The sequence below is a fragment of the Silurus aristotelis genome, assembly GCF_946808225.1.
Source record: "Silurus aristotelis genome assembly, chromosome: 19".
Lineage (NCBI taxonomy): Eukaryota > Metazoa > Chordata > Actinopteri > Siluriformes > Siluridae > Silurus > Silurus aristotelis.
In genome coordinates, this window is record NC_139592.1 from 14,430,543 (window position 1) to 14,447,873 (window position 17,331).

The following is a 17,331-nucleotide window of genomic DNA, read 5'->3' on the forward strand; positions in this document are numbered from 1 at the left end:
AACTGCATGGCTGTTATAATAAAATAAAACATTTTAAGCATAACAAACTTTTCTCATGTATTGAGAATTTAATAAAACTGATAAAATATTATTAGATAACTATTGTGAATTATTGTCTATATAACAATCTTTGTTATTGTTTGTAAAAAAAAAAACAAAAAAAAACATGAAGGTTGCTGAGAGAGAAGATTTTCCAGAAAGTTCCAAATGTTCCAAATGATATAATTTGTGAGTTAATACAGAATTTTCTGCCATTTCTGCATTTTCCCTCAAAGTGTTTCTAGCGGACAGGGTTAACAAAGTAAAGTGCAAAGTAAAATTCCTTATCTGTTATCAGAATATAAAGAATGGTTAAAAATAGGGTACAACTCTTTCAAGAACTAAAAGGACAATGAAGTAATGATATTGTTATCTAAAGTAAACAAAATCTGGTGGACTCAACTAATATAGTAACTCATGAGTCAGCACGTTTCACATCATTCACTCAGACAGATTTAATATTTCCACAGGTAGTTAAGTTTTCCATTCTCTCATCACAGGAATGTTGGGTATTGGGCCTTCTTATGAATTTTTTTAAAAATTATACAGTATGTAAACAGAATTAACTTTTTTTTTTATTGGGTTAAGATAATGGCAGTTGAAGTTTATACCATTTAAAGAAGGTCATCAACAAAGTCATTACGATGAAGGTCACCAGAGATTTTAATAGTCCTGGGCAACATATATTGTATGTACAGTAATCTAAAATATTACAAATAAACTGAATGATAAGATGAACCTTCACAGACCATTTAACTGTGCGAAATAGCCATTTCTTTCTTTGTATAGCTAAATATATTTATTGTAGCCTAAATAGGACAACATGAATGCAAAACCTAATAAACATACACATTCATAAACTACAAAAAGAGAAAAAGTAGTCTGTGTTCTTTATTTTCAAGATAATATCATACGGTTTCATTGAACCCACTCGTGCTGAGACAAGGACGTGTCTCTATTGCAGTGTTTGGGGTGCAGCAGCAATCTAATAACCCACTTCTAAAAGTCTCTTACATCCAACATGCCCAAGGGAATTACTTTTGCAGCTGCGGGGTAGCATTCTTTACATCCTCAGCAGGAGACAGCACTGCACACCACAGCCGACCAAATTTGATAATGTCTGCTTTGTGTTTATGGTCATATAATACCAGCTATGATATGCATACACTATATAAACAGCAAAAAAATTACTGGTACATTTTTATTTTAGTGGTCAAAAATAAATAAGGGGGCATGCAGAGCAGTATCAGTAAGCGTGGTCAATGCAGAGAAGTAGGTAATTTTTTTTTTTTTTTACTGCGTATATGTGAGCATGGAGTAGTGAAGTGAGCATGCATAGGAACTGTTGTGCTTAAAAAAACTCAGTTGTTTTAGCCCTTATCACTGGGAGACACTTTTCCTTTGCCTGGGGTATAAACTTTGCTTGTTTATATTTGTTTATGAGCATGCTGAATGAAATAGCTCTGTGTGCTTAGTTTGACGTACCTTGCATCTATGAAAGTGCTCAATCGACATAACATCTGTGTTGCACCGTCAAGAAATACCCTATGTACTTACATACAACATACATACAGTAAATCTTACCGGAATTCCACAAATATCCTCTTTATTGAATCATATATGTCATTTGTTTTGATGATTGGATCACATCTCTGCTCTAAACAGGACAATAGGGTGTGTATGCATATAGGGCATAACAAGGCAGGATTAACCTCATGGAATTCTATGAGCTCAATCATTTGGTTAACAAAAGTAGGTGATATGATTTTAAGCACAAACCCTGGCACACCTCCAAAGTCACCCAGACATCATTTGGCTATTAGAACATGCACACATCATGTGATACAATGAATGTCACTTGCACCTTAGCATACAGTATATGGGAACTTCCAATTGCCTAGCAATCCCTGCAGGAAGGTTAGTACTCTAGGAACCAGACAGTGTACTGGATCTAAATAATGGACTGCATAATATGAGTTGAATTATTTGTTTACATTTGCCGGGATTTTGCATTCAGGGGCTTTTCCCGCACTTCAATCCAGGAGGCCAAACTATTAGATGCAGGTAATTTTTTTCACAAGGGTGCTTAATTTATACTGTTAATCTTCGACAACAGTTCTGTATTCTGTAAGAGTATTGAAGGATGAACCTGCCATGGTGTCACAACCACACATTAACAATTCAGTGCAGCTCAAATGAGGATGGATTATCACAAGGTTTCTTCCTCAAGCAATCTCAGGGAAAGTGTCCTTGCCATAGTCACCACTGGCTCGCTCATTTAGGGCCAAACGTACACATTAATTTATTACTGTTTTATCTGTGTAAATTTGTTTTGAGACATTGCCCACAGTTAAACGTGCTGTACAAATGTTTTCAATGGATGCAGAGATTCAGTAGGTAAAATATTACTTCAGTAAAAGTAAAAGTGCACACTTTAAACTTTCACTTCAGTAAAAGAACAAGAGTATTTGCCTTCAAATGTACTTGAGTAACCAAAGTATATTATTTATTATAGGAATGAATACAAATATTTGTTTAATTGGATGTTTTGTTTATTTTAACTATATAAACTTTCTTTCGGCTTCACCCGTTAGGGGTCGCCACAGCGGATCCTCCGCATGTTTGATTTGGCACATGTTTTTACTCTGGATGCCCTTCCTAACACAACCCTTCCAGGCTTGGGACCGGCACTGAGAGTGACTGGGGTTGGAACCCGGGCCGCAGCGGTGAGAGCGCCAAATCCTAACCACTAGGGAACCTTGTTTGTTATAGCTATATAAAAACCCTAATTCAGGGTATTTATGTATAAAAGTGTCATTTTATACATAAATGCATTAGCCACATATTGAGCTTACCTATCTTTAATTTAGACATTTTAAAGCTTGTTGATGAGAGCATGTGGAATTTCTCCTTTGAACAAATTTACTCGTGCTGGGATGTTTTTTTCTGTAAACAACAAACAAAATAAACAAACAGCATTTGAGCATGAAAGCTGAACCGATTTGTGTAAAACAACATTTTTATTGTATTTTGCAGATGGCAAGAAGGCAAGTAAGCACAATCATGCTTTAAAAAATACATAAAATATAATACAACATTGTTTTGACAATTTTTGTATTAAAAAAATACACACATATATATATATATATATATATATATATATATATATATATATATATATATATATATATATATATATATATATATAATATAAGCATCTAGAATATATAATGAATTTAATTTTGAATAATACTTAAACAATATATGCATGAAATCCTTAAATATACAAACAAAATCAACAAGCATTTAAACGTAGTAAAGCCGCAGTAAATCCCGTTTGGAAACATAAGTTAACTGTTGTAGTGGACAAATGCTATAAAAAGAGAATGGAACGGAGAAACACAGCAAGCTAACAGGCTTTTTTTTATTAAGGAAAAAATATGCACTGGTGTACGAATCTTTCACTGAAAACCACAATAGTGACTAAAAATGTACTAGTTTACTGCTGCTGTTATTTGGTGCTTTTACATTTAGTGTTTGTCCGGACCGTTTCAATTGAATCCATCACTATGTTGTGAGCGAGTCACGCCAGAACAGTGCAACTGTCCCGAAGTTAGCAAACAAACAGTTCACACAATAGCACTTCATTAAACTCTACCATTTTCACATGATGAGGATAAACAGTTTTTGCTTACCGTGCTGATGTTTCGCCTTCATCCGTGACACCAGCGTGTTTTCTTTTAACATGCTCGTACATCACTGTGGTACTTCCATGCCACACAAGCTCAGCTTTGCAAAACTTCCAGGTACAGTTTTCTTTGTTGCGTTTAATATAAAATGCCCCCATGCCTTGGATGACTTGGGACACACACTTTATCCTGCTGCCGGTTGACCCTGTACTGTGTTGTCTTGCCGTCACGCTTACCCGTAACCTGGGCAGCCCAACTAATCGATAACGGCTTTCATTGACAACGAGTTTCATTATCGATTATTATCGATTAGTTGTTGCAGCTCTACTCTAATGTTACTCTTAGCACAAAAATCTATTAATGGAATGATATTAATGAGTCAAACACTGATTGATATCTATTAAAATGATCATAAGCCCAAAACCTTCTTTTCAACAATTAAAAAACAATTGTGAAAATAAGGCCACGGTTGTTGTGACAAGTTTAAGTCAGGAGTTTCTTCCATCATTTATTACTCTCCAAATGTTCTGCTTGCTGTTGAACTGACACTGAACTGTTTGTTGGTGCTAAGCAGATACCACCAAGCGGCAATCAAAACAAGTTTAAGACAGAACGCTCACTCTACCCTGATTAGTGAATTGCTGTGTGCTTGACCAGTTACATTTTTACCCATTCATAAATACAAAGGAACGACTGATTTGATTTCTCAAACTGTAGTTAAGTAAAAAGTAAAATATTTGACTTTCCAAATGCAGTGAAGTTAAAGTAAAAGTCTCCCTAAATAGAAATACAGTGGTACCTTGACCTACGAGTGCATTAATGTACGAGTTTTCCGAGGTATGAGCGGTCACTCGATCGATTTTTTTGCTTTGTTACGCGAGCAAAAATTGCGGTATGAGCTCGGAACGCCGCTGCTAGATGGCGACGCGAAGTCAGAAAGCAAAGATTGTGACGGAAATTAAGATAAGCAAAGAAGAAAAAGTAAAAAATTAAAAGTTTAGGAATACGTAGTGTACAGGAGTGAGAGTAAAAAACAAGTTTTCCCTCTGCCTCGGCTTATCGCCTCCTTGATTGGACCTCCTTGAGTGTTTAAAGGCTCTGGCATGAAGAAGCTGGTGTTGAATCTGTGATGATCGAAAATGTTGAGCCATTTTATGAGTTGCTCAATAGCTCTTAGTTTTATAACCACAAATGACTGTAAAATTAATTATAATCTTACACTCCAGTGCTCATGTTAGTTCTCACTCTCCAGTGTTCTGTATTGTTGAAAGATTATAATCACACTCTTGATGTCACCCAAATGAGGATGGGTTCCCCTTTTGAGTCTGGTTCCTCTCAAGGTTATTTCCTCATAACATCTAAGGGAGACATTTCGTCCCCCCCACTTTTGAAATGATGGCTACGCCCCTGATAATTGATATAGGGTCTTGACATGTTTGTCAGTTGAGTTCAATACATATTTTCTTTCAAAGGTTTGTTTTGAATTACTTGTTTTATTCCTGAAACATGGACTGTAGAATAGAACAAAATGAAGTATTATTTGAATGTGCAGGTATCCATTACTGTGTGCCATGTACTGTGCATACACAAAATACAATTTTAAATATGTAAACAATATACTCTTAGTACCATTATAGGGACATCTTTGTACTTTATATTTAAAAAGGTACACATTACTACCTTAGAGTACCAATGTGTACCTTAATGTACAACTAGACATTTTTGGGGTAAATAAGGTACAAAGATGTGCTATTAAGGGCACTGTCCCAGTGACAAGCTGTTGCATTTCTTTCTTTCTTCCTGTTTTATAATCATATATACTCATAAAGCATATAAAGCAAAAAAAAAAAAAAAAAATTATGATTAAAAATAAAACCTGTCAATTACACAAGGGTTAACTGAAAAAAACAAAAACAAACAGGTAAAACTACACATTTCGTCCCCCCACTTTTAAAATAATGTCTACGCCCCTGATTTACAGTATATCCACTATTGTTAGACAAAAATCAGTAATCAATTATAATAATTATTATCATTTAACTCTAATACACTCTCTTACTTATTGTTTAAACACATACTATCGAATATAACTATCTATTTTTCAGATATTATCTACTCCATTCTTTTGTATTCAACGTTCAAAATTCGCCCCCGTAGCAAAGCATTGTGGGAAGGCATAGATCCGTGAAACCCTAAAGTATGGCGGATGGGGAAGAGCCGTAAGTAGCGTTGAATGAACGAAGTGTATTTGGAAGCGATATTGTTGCTATTTTGAAACGTAGCCGGTGTAGCAGGGACGTGCCTGAATCCTCTTTTTATTCTTTCACTTTTAGGGCGAAGAAAAGACAAAGAATAGAGGAGCAGCCTGAGAAGTTAGTGATGAAATGCTAAGCGCTGGCTGCAGGTTTGAGTATTGCACAGCATAGGGAGTGTGAAAATTCATCCGTATTTTCCAGACGAGTTCGGTGTTTTCAGAGAGCGCAAATTTCCCCATTCTAGTTTGGAAACGTAGTGTCGCAAACCCCCCCAAGGGTGAATTGTGAAGTGTTTCGTTTCGGGGTCGTGCTTTTATTTGAAGACGTCAGCCGGCTAATGGCTAGCGTTAGCTCCCGAGCTGTCAACACCAAACTAGGCCTTTAGACGGATCAGAGAGAAATACTCAGAGAGTCAATGCTCTGTGAAGCGGTGATGAATTTTCACATCATGCACTGTGGCCAATGTTAGCTATCATGTTCTATCAAATCCGTTTCGACTTTTGCATGTGTGGTTTTTGTTTTTGTTGTCATTCTGTGCTGGGATTTGGAAGGATTCCATGAGCTTAAAAGAAAGTATATACAGTGTACGTAGAGATATTCTTTCTTTAATAAGCCAGACAGGCAACAACAAATGCAATCTGTTCCTGCACATTCAATCCAGGATGTAATACCCAGGTGAGATCTGTTGCCCCAAATTCAATCTGGATGTAAAGTGCAGGTTAGAATTGTTCTTCAGGTCTGGATGTAAAAACAAAATGTGACCCTATTCCCAATTATTCACTCTTGGCATTAAGTGTAGGGAAAAATGCTGTAATAAAACCTACAGTACATACATATAAATTAAGGGAAACAGATGAAGAATGAATCAGGTCACATCAAAATACATAACAGGCTTCTTAAATTCTTGAGTACTCTTTAAGCCATAGTGTCACACGGTTCTTCCGGAGTTGGACTATATACAGGTTTGGCTGAAAGAGTTGCTATGGGATACTTTAAGCAGCCGTACTATTTAAAATGAATACCTTGAAAATGGAGTAAAAAATGCAATCCAATTAATAATTCAACTTTGAAGACGACTCTATTTCTTTTTTATTAAATTAAATTAAATATAGAAAAGTTCGATTTCTTTAAGTTCAGTTAAGAGGATTGTATTTTTTACTTTATTGATTTTTTTTCTTTTCTATTAATAAAGGAGAAAAAAAAAAGTTTGTTTCCTTTTATTTATTTATTTATTTATTTATTTATTTTTTAAAGAAAGTATGCAACTCCTAAACCCATGGCAAGGCTTTTGGACAAACCTACATAGTCTAAAAGCTTAAGCTCAACTAATTTATTTATATCAATTTTATATATATATATATATACACATACACACATACACATACATACAGTGCCTTGTGAAAGTATTCGGCCCCCTTGAACTTTGCGACCTTTTGCCACATTTCAGGCTTCAACAACAAGAATCAACAACAAGTGGGAAACAATCATGAAGTGGAACGAAATTTATTGGATATTTCAAACTTTTTTAACAAATAAAAAACTGAAAAATTGGGCGTGCAAAATTATTCAGCCCCCTTAAGTTAATACTTTGTAGCGCCACCTTTTGCTGCGATTACAGCTGTAAGTCGCTTGGGGTATATGTCTATAAGTTTTGCACATCGAGAGACTGAAATTTTTGCCCATTCCTCCTTGCAAAACAGCTCGAGCTCAGTGAGGTTGGATGGAGAGCATTTGTGAACAGCAGTTTTCAGTTTCCACAGATTCTCGTTTGGATTCAGGTCTGGACTTTGACTTGGCCATTCTAACACCTGGATATGTTTATTTGTGGACCATTCCATTGTAGATTTTGCTTTATGTTTTGGATCCTTGTCTTGTTGGAAGACAAATCTCTGTCCCAGTCTCAGGTCTTTTGCAGACTCCATCAGGTTTTCTTCCAGATGGTCCTGTATTTGGCTCCATCCATCTTCCCATCAATTTTAACCATCTTCCCTGTCCCTGCTGAAGAAAAGCAGGCCCAAACCATGATACTGCCACCACCATGTTTGACAGTGGGGATGGTGTGTTCAGGGTGATGAGCTGTGTTGCTTTTATGCCAAACATACATTTTGCATTGTTGCCAAAAAGTTAGATTTTGGTTTCATCTGACCAGAGCACCTTCTTCCACATGTTTGGTGTGTCTCCCAGGTGGCTTGTGGCAAACTTTAAACGACACTTTTTATGGATATCTTTTAAGAAATGGCTTTCTTCTTGGCACTCTTCCATAAAGGCCAGATTTGTGCAGTATACGACTGATTGTTGTCCTATGGACAGAGTCTCCCACCTCAGCTGTAGATCTCTGCAGTTCATCCAGAGTGATCATGGGCCTCTTGGCTGCTTCTCTGATTAGTCTTCTCCTTGTATAAGCTGAAAGTTTAGATGGACGGCCAGGTCTTGGTAGATTTGCAGTGGTCTGATACTCCTTCCATTTCAATATTATCGCTTGCACAGTGCTCCTTGGGATGTTTAAAGCTTGGGAAATCTTTTTGTATCCAAATCCGGCTTTAAACCTCTCCACAACAGTATCTCAGACCTGCCTGGTGTGTTCCTTGTTCTTCATGATGCTCTCTGCGCTTTAAACGGACCTCTGAGACTATCACAGTGCAGGTGCATTTATACGGAGACTTGATTACACACAGGTGGATTCTATTTATCATCATTAGTCATTTAGGTCAACATTGGATCATTCAGAGATCCTCACTGAACTTCTGGATGAGTTTGCTGCACTGAAAGTAAAGGGGGCTGAATAATTTTGCACACCCAATTTTTCAGTTTTTTATTTGTTAAAAAAGTTTGAAATATTCAATAAATTTCGGTTCACTTCATGATTGTGTCCCACTTGTTGTTGATTCGTCACAAAAAATTACAGTTACATATCTTTGTTTGAAGCCTGAAATGTGGCGAAAGGTCACAAAGTTCAAGGGGGCCGAATACTTTCGCAAGGCACTGTGTATATGTGTGTGTGTGTGTGTGTGTGTGTGTGTGTGTGTGTGTGTGTGTGTGTATGTATGTATGTATGTGTGTATATATATATATATATATATATAAACCTGTGCTGAAACCTAAGAATGCACTTTCATTCATTTTTAGATCCATTCAGTCATTATTAATTATTTTGTCATGCAAGATAGTTTCATTGAATATACACTGGCTAGGCTGCTTGTCCATCGCCAAGGCACACATGCATATTAGTTAAAGGTTAGGTTGCCAAATCCCACACAAGTTAAACATGCTGCTATGTCATTTTTTTTTGGAATCCATGAATAGACAAAAGCGATTGTTGTGTGTTTGTATTTTTTAGCTTGGTTATACTGAATCTGGTCAGGCCAGTGTTGATTTTCAGTGTAGGAAAGATGATTTGTTTAAAATATATATATTATTTTCTCTGGATATGAAAATTATTTGAAATAAAGCAATAGGTTTTTTGCTCTGCAGAATGGCACTGGATGTTAGCAGCAGCAGCAGCAGCAGCAGCAGCAGCAGCAGCAGTGATTGGGATGGGAGATGGAGCCATGTGCAGAAGTTTCTGGAGAGGTCGGGACCTTTCACGCATCCTGATTTTGAACCAAACGAGGAGGTGAATAACTAATAGACTTTGACAAAGCGAATTACACGTGGTTCAATCTTTTGCCGATAGCGTCATTGTTTATTGTTTGTGTTTTTAAATACAGACGCTCCTGTTTTTATTGGATACATGCAAAATTCTGGTGATTGGAGCAGGAGGTCTTGGCTGTGAGCTACTAAAAAACCTGGTAATGTTCATAAACAGTTAGATTTGTTGAGCAATCAAATGAAATGGACCATTTGTTTATGTAAGGCTCAACCACTTACTTTTTCTATCCAGGGACTACACTGAATACAGTGCTCATCATTCATATGTGGGTCCTTGTGATTATTTATTTTCCCCCGTTCTATTTTAGGCACTGTCAGGATTCCGTAAAATCCATGTTGTAGATATGGACACTATTGATGTGTCGAATCTGAACAGACAGTTCCTCTTCAGGCAAGAATGCAGTTTATTCAGATACTTTACTTTTTACACTCTAGTGCAGATCAGTGTTGTTGGTAAGAATGTTTAATAATGAGCTTTTTGTGTTTTAAAGGTCTAAGGATGTCGGGCGTCCGAAAGCTGATGTGGCAGCTGAATTCATCAACAGTCGAGTACCAGGATGTCAGGTTGTACCGTATCCTTCACCACATAAACAAGCTCCTCGTGTGTTCTGTTGAAACAGAATATATATTTAATGTATATAATGATAAATGTAATATTCTGTATTTTGCCTTCTTAACTGCCGTAATTCAGTCATTTCAAGAAAATTCAAGATTTTGATGAATCTTTTTACAGACGTAAGTGCCATATCCAAATAAAGACTTTCTTAGAATAAAGCAGTTATATATTCTTATGAAAAAAAAATTCTCTGTCTGCTTTATTTGGGGCTTTGCTGCAGAATTCCACATAATTGTGTGCGGGCTGGACTCTATTATTGCTCGCCGCTGGATGAATGGAATGCTGGTGAGAAAAGTTCCTTCATCATTCCTATTGTTTACATATTCACATTGTTCCAATTTCAGAGTCACTGTTACTTTTAGCTTATTAGTTGTGCTGGATTAAATAATAGTGCATAAAGAATGATAGTCCATATTTGTAATTCTGATGAGAGCTAGATCATTTATTGTAGTAAAAAAAAAGTGCAATAGTGTAAGGAAATGTGTGTATTTTGATCCAGCTAGACACTGTGTGTGTGTGTGTGTGTGTGTGTGTGTGTGTGTGTGTGTGTGTGTGTGTGTGTGTGCGTGCACTCTTCCCTCAGTTGTCATTGCTAGTCTATGAAGATGGGGTTTTAGATCAGAACTCCATAATCCCACTAATAGACGGAGGTACAGAAGGATTTAAAGGGAACCTGAGGGTCATTTTGCCTGGAATGACCGCCTGTTTAGAATGCACACTGGAGCTGTATCCTCCGCAGGTGAATTTCCTGTTTTCTCCCCCTCCCTTCTTCTTCTTTTCAGCTTTTCAGTATATTGGTCGCATAGACTTGTTTCAGATCCTCAAACGAAATTATTCACAAGACAAGCATCAATCTGCAACTTAAAGTACGGTTTAAAAGGATCAATTCAAATTATTTCTATGGGACTCTGCATGGAGAAAATATAAACGGTGGTTATTCATTCCAAAAGTGGCTGGCCTGTCAAAATTTCTCAAATTGACTTTGCAAACTACTAATGATACTAATTGATAACCCAATGGGAGAATAAAGACTTTTCCTGCCTTTGCAAAAAGAAAACACCTTGACCTCCAGGTATTTTGTGCTGTAAAATAGTGTTAAATGGAATTCTTTCGGAATCGGGCATAAGGCATAAAGCTTCTTTAACGTCAACATTCCACAATAAGAACATCAAACCAACAGTCAAACTTAGTGAATGTGGGGATACTTTGCTGGTAGGATCTAGACTACCTGGCATAACTGACTAAAATATGAGTTTTACTCTCAATGAAAATCTTTAAGAAAACTATTTAGCTCTCAGTCTACTGGTCTTGGTTCTAGTGTTGCTATGAACGTTTGCAAAAATGATCAAGTTAAAGGAAGCAATTCGTTTTTTACATTTTTTTTTTTTATTATATGTATATTACAATATGAGAAGAAATTATAATAGCCAGTAATCCTGTATTGATTGACTGCATATTGATTAAAGTACGAATAGGTTTTGCTTGTATGAATTGTCTGGTTATATGATTCAGTATTTTGAGATTAAGAGTGTCTTTGGTCCTGTTTTGTGCTTCCAGATTAATTTCCCAATGTGCACTATTGCATCAATGCCACGGCTGCCTGAACACTGCATCGAGTATGTGAGAATACTGCAGTGGCCCAAAGAGAAACCATTTGGAGGTAGTACATTTTGCATTATTGTCCTCAATCCTTTGTATTCCAGGTAAAAGAGTAAAAAAAAAAAGAGTAAAAGCATAGCGATATATAGTGATCTCCCAATTCTTTTGCAGACAGTGTAGGTCTGGATGGTGATAATCCTGAACACATTCAGTGGGTGTTTCAGAAGTCTCTGGAGAGAGCAGCTGAGTTCAGTATCACTGGAGTCACTTATAGACTCACACAAGGTAACTGTGTGAGAAAGTGGGTAGAGCTAGTATATTTTTAATAATAATTACATAAATGTTATGATAAAAAGGTTTCTCTCTGTGGTTTTTCAGGAGTGGTTAAACGAATTATCCCTGCTGTTGCATCTACCAATGCAGTCATCGCTGGTATGTCCAGACTATGGAGTGCACACCCTTTTTTTTTTTTTTTTTTTTTTTTTTTTTTTATAAACAAACATACTTTGCAGCTATTTATACATAGTTTAGAGCATATTAGTATATTAAACACATCTCTAAGGTGCTGGTAGTGTACCGTCACCCCAAAGTAAACAGCACTTTTTGTTGACTAGTTTGTTTTTTATTTTGCCTAAATGATTTATTACAGATGATACGAGAGTGAGTCAAATTGAAGCCTAAGAAATGATGACAAAACAATGATTGCAGTATATATTTTTCCTTTTATAAATGTGTGTTTGATTTGGGAAACATTTGGAAGGCTACTGTCTGAACGTGGAAGAACATCAAAGTAGTTTTGCAATAGTTCAGTTTCCCCATATCATCAGTTTTGAGAGCTAGTAGGATTGTAGTTGCCACATGTCTGTAACCCAACCCGGTAATCTTGACACGCTCCTAGATGGCAATAGTGGTTACTTATATAACCTCATGTTGGACTTTATTTCTGCCACTGTGGTGATTTCCATTAGGACTATTTGTGGCCATGTCATCGTTGTCATGAGGATTTGTAATATGTCATGATGCTGCACATCACCAGGCGATAGTCAGAAATAGAACAAACACTAAGCTACTAATGTGACTCACTCTACATTTTGCTTGCTTTCGAAGAACTGAATCACATAAATGGTCGATACTGATGTAAAGGCTTTAAAATGTTAAAAGCACTATTAAAAAAAAAAAAAAAAAAAAAATCAAGCAATATCACAGGAGCAAGAGTGCTGTAATCCGTGTAGCTGTGATAGACTGTTTTGCTCCGACAACTAAAATAGTTCCCAGGGAAGTGGCAGCTGGATAGAGCGTTGCGAACTATTGCTAGAATTGTAATTTTAGTCAGTGAACACAGACAAGCGGAGTGATGCAAACAGTGAAATATAGTCCTGCTCTTATACTAATATTGGTATATCTAATTAGTGGACTGAATATAACTGTTTTCTATTGAGGCTACTTATTTAGCACTTTGTCTATATTGGGGCTGATGATATTTTAGTCTTAATAATGTATTTGTTTAAGTGAACAACACAAAGCACAGTGGTTGCTATGAAACAGCATTCAGTATGTGAAATCTGGTGTAGACGATGAGGAGCCATTAAAAATGTGAGCAGCAGGTGGAACTGTGGTTTGTCTGACCAGAACGCAGACTGAAGGATTATCTGTAAGACTGACAGCCGTGAAGAGGCATTTAGCTTAAGATTTGCCCGAAGCTCATGGATTATTTGCCAGTGCATCCTGGCCCAAAGCCTCTGTCTCTGCCTGTCCATGAACCACAGTGATCAATGGCTTCTCTCTCTTTTTACCAACAGCTGTAGTTGTTCCAAATAAACCCCTTCAAAAGATGCAAAGGCCTACTTCTCTCAATATCCATGCCAGAAGGAGACAATTAATATATGGCTAGTGGATTTAGTCAGCTTTTGAGTAACCTGTCTTACATTTCTGACCACCTTTCCAATCGAGACAGCTTTTTATTTATTTATTTATTTATTTTTTATGAAAAATTCTTATATGGCCTTGATAGTCTGCCAAGTGTCAAATGGATCTTATTGTAATTGACTTTCGATCCTAGAGCTTTCATGTGTGAGAAGTACCCCTGTCAGTGTTTGTCACTTTCTGTTGACACTGTCCAGACAGTGCTCAGTTGTCCAGATAGGGGATTCATATGGGCTTTGTCACTGGAGGGCAATTCTCACACATTATGTGAACGCCCAGGGCCAGAGTGCTAAAGCTATTGGAAATATACAACTCATGCTGAAGGTCTAAAACAAAGTAGAGCCAAATGTCTGAACCCAATCTGTTTTGTTCTTTCTTCTTTTGCAGCTATTTGCACTACAGAAATTTTTAAGATTGCTACAAGGTAGTACACATTTACATATATGTGAATCACAACATTCAGAGGATTTTGAGATAAATTTTTTGTATGAAACAAATTAATATTTTGTTTTTGTTTTTTAGTGCTTATGTTCCTTTGAATAATTATCTAGTATTTAATGATGCGTGTGGCTTGTACACCTACACCTTTGAGGCAGAGCGAAAGGTAAGCTTCTTGTTTTCATGCACAAATGATCCTAGAGGTAACCTTGAGCTGCTGCTTGGAAAAAAACGTGTTATATTTTGCTCTCATTGGCTCGTGTCCATCTAACAGGAGGATTGCTCAGCATGTAGTCAAGTTCCACAGAAGCTACAATTCCCGCCGTATGCTAAACTACAGGAAGTGCTGGAGTATCTGACAGAGAACGCCTCCTTGTGAGTACCTGCAGAATAGTGTCCGTTTTCACCATATCTGCTGTTTTCATCGATGTATGGGAGAATATTAATTAAAGGCTTGTTTTAATATTTTCAGACAAATGAAATCTCCAGCTATAACTGCAACACTCGAGGGCAGAAACAGAACTCTTTATTTACAGGTAAGACTTTGTGAAATGTTGTGTGATGTTTAAAATGATCTTAATAGATCATTAAGGTGTGTGTGTTTTGTGTCCTTACGTAGACTGTAGCTTCAATTGAAGAAAGAACAAGGCCCAATCTCTGCAAAACTTTAAAAGGTGAGATATTGCGTTGGCTCCAGAATTATTGGAAAAAATGGGTTAGGTAAAAAATTGCTTATGAAAAATGTGACTAGTTATCTATTGTAAAAAGAGAGTAATCAAACTTTTATTTCAAGCAAATAAAAAATAAAAATAAAATTTTATATCTTATATCCTTAAAATTCATATCACCAAAATGTAACAAGCATGTTTTTTTTTTCCCAAAAAAATGTTTCCCAAGTTTGTTTTGGGAGAGAGTCTTTATTGAAGAATGTGGATTCAACCATTATAGCAGAAGAATTAATGGAAGGCTGCAAAAAGTACTAAATGCAGACATAGCAATAATTATGGCTTAGTTGCTGATTAGTTAACGGTCATTTTCAGTGTCAGATATTTAATTACCGTAATTTCCGGACTATTAAACGCACTCATATATAAGCCGCACCCACTGAACTTTACAAAGATTTTTATTTTGAACATAAATACGCCGCACCTGTATATAAGCCACAGGTTCCTACATTAAACTAATGAACTTTACACCGGCTTTAACGAAAGACAGTGTCTGTTACACGGCTTGTATCTAAACAGTAGCCTACCAAGAAAGTCATTGTTCACTGTCTTCCTTCTTCCTTTCACAACAATTTCTCTCGGGAATTTATCTTTTGGCATCGTCGTGCGTTTAAAAATCACCATCGGTGAAGCTTTTCTCCCGATGCCGTGCAGCTCAGAACACAGATGAAGTGTGTTTTTCATGCCCGGTTGTTTTCAGCGTGACGAATGATTCGCATTTCCTGTAGACAGTGCGAGTTAGCGGCAGGTTAAACATCAGAGGAACATCATCCATATTTATAATGTGGTGCGGCCCGATTCAGTGGGAGCGCATCTGATTTAATATAAAGAGTTTCATTGGTTCACCTAACTTGTTTCGCAATTTCATTAGTCTAATGTTATGGGGCTCTGTTTTTTTTGGCTTGAAGCTTGAAAACCCCAGAAAAATCCATAAATTTGCCGCTTCGTTGTTTAAGCCGTGGGGTTCAAAGCGTGGGAAAAAAGTAGCGGCTTATAGTGCAGAAAATACGGTATACTTGTTTTTTTCCCTTCTGTACTGAGGGTGCTTGTAATTGCTATATATCACATAAACAGAATTTTACATTTCAACATTTTGATTGAGCTTTATATTCTTGTTAAACCCGAAGATCACTAAAACCTGAGAATTTTATTTTTATTTTTTTGTGTGTGTTTGGATTGATGCAGAGCTGGGATTGGCTGATGGACAGGAGCTTGCAGTGGCTGATGTCACCACTCCTCAAACAGTCCTCTTCAAGCTTAACTTCACATCCTGAACCCAACTCATGCTGGACACTATAAAGTAGCTCCTTAGTAATAGGATACTGCACCAAGGGTGTCATCTACATGACTGCCTCTGATTTGCAGAAAAGTTGTTTTGGATCCTATTAGTTAAACTGAATAATATTTAAGACTGTTTCATTGTGTAAGTAAGGCGCTCTGCAGTGTATGAATGCAACATATGTTTTCATTTATCACCTTAAAAAAACTCATTTGAATATTCATTTCTAAACCAATCTCAAAAGCCATGTGAGGGTGATGGAGAGATTACTAGCACATACAGCATTCGACACTGGGTATGAAGGTCTATATTGAGCATCTAAAGGTGGTTAAAAATGTTTATTAAAACAAGATTCTTTTTTGTTTATCTGCTTAACTGTATATAATGCTGGTCACTTGTATGCTTGTCAGTAAAATGCTCTGTAATAAAAGGAAGCGTTTGCAGGGGGTTTTGAAAAAGGTGTTCTCATTTAAATAACTGCATATCACACCCTTAAAAGTTTGTGATATGTATAGCTCAAGGATATGTATGAAACTATATTAAACATAGGTGCTAAAGTCACAGGTCACAAATGACCAGTTTTGCCACTTCTAATGCGTCACCATTTCTAAATCTTATTATAAAAATTTTTTTCCAGCTTAACAGTTTTCTATTACATCTGGACAATATGTGAGAATACTGTTACAGATTACTTCTCCTATTAGGGGTCGCCACAGCGGACCATCTGCATGTTTGATTTGGCACGTTTTTAGGCTGGATGCCCTTCCTAACGCAACCCTCCCCATTTATCCGGTCTTGGGCCGGATAAACTAAGGCTTGTGCAACCCTAATGGCTGGGGTTGGTTCCCTGACCAGGGATCCAACCCGGGCGGCAGCGGTGAGAGCGCCGCATCCTAACCACTAGACCACCAGGGAACTATTGGAAAAAAAATGAAAAAATCCTAAAAACCTCTCTTATGAGGGTAATCTTTTATTCTGTCAATAAATGTAGCTGGATGCTTGAGGAAGACACAGTTCAGTACTACGGAGCTTTAAATAAACTGCTCCATTTTCAACAGAATTGGGGGAAAGAAACAATGACTGCTGAATGTGCTCCATGATGTCATAAACATAAAGGATT

The 17,331-nt window shown here is 36.8% G+C and overlaps 1 protein-coding gene across 6 annotated transcripts; it reads left to right on the forward strand.

Annotated features, from left to right (window-relative positions):
• The first annotated feature begins 5,831 nt into the window (after positions 1-5,831).
• Positions 5,832-16,669, forward strand: uba3 (ubiquitin-like modifier activating enzyme 3). 6 transcript variants are annotated; one of them, XM_083521240.1, is made up of 18 exons: positions 5,832-5,947; positions 6,062-6,100; positions 9,455-9,596; positions 9,691-9,771; positions 9,940-10,022; positions 10,123-10,203; positions 10,323-10,366; positions 10,468-10,532; positions 10,831-10,986; positions 11,805-11,907; positions 12,018-12,131; positions 12,225-12,278; positions 14,157-14,193; positions 14,292-14,373; positions 14,482-14,582; positions 14,680-14,743; positions 14,827-14,881; positions 16,118-16,669. In XM_083521240.1, the coding sequence occupies exons 1-18, from the start codon at positions 5,928-5,930 to the stop codon at positions 16,204-16,206; spliced, it is 1,410 nt and encodes a 469-aa protein (XP_083377366.1). In that variant the 5' UTR covers positions 5,832-5,927; the 3' UTR covers positions 16,207-16,669. The 6 variants fall into 6 exon arrangements, with proteins under 6 accessions (XP_083377366.1, XP_083377368.1, XP_083377370.1 ...); XM_083521242.1 differs by having other exon boundaries at positions 9,473-9,596; XM_083521244.1 differs by having other exon boundaries at positions 5,868-5,947; positions 6,062-6,138; positions 9,479-9,596.
• The last annotated feature ends 662 nt before the right edge of the window (positions 16,670-17,331 follow it).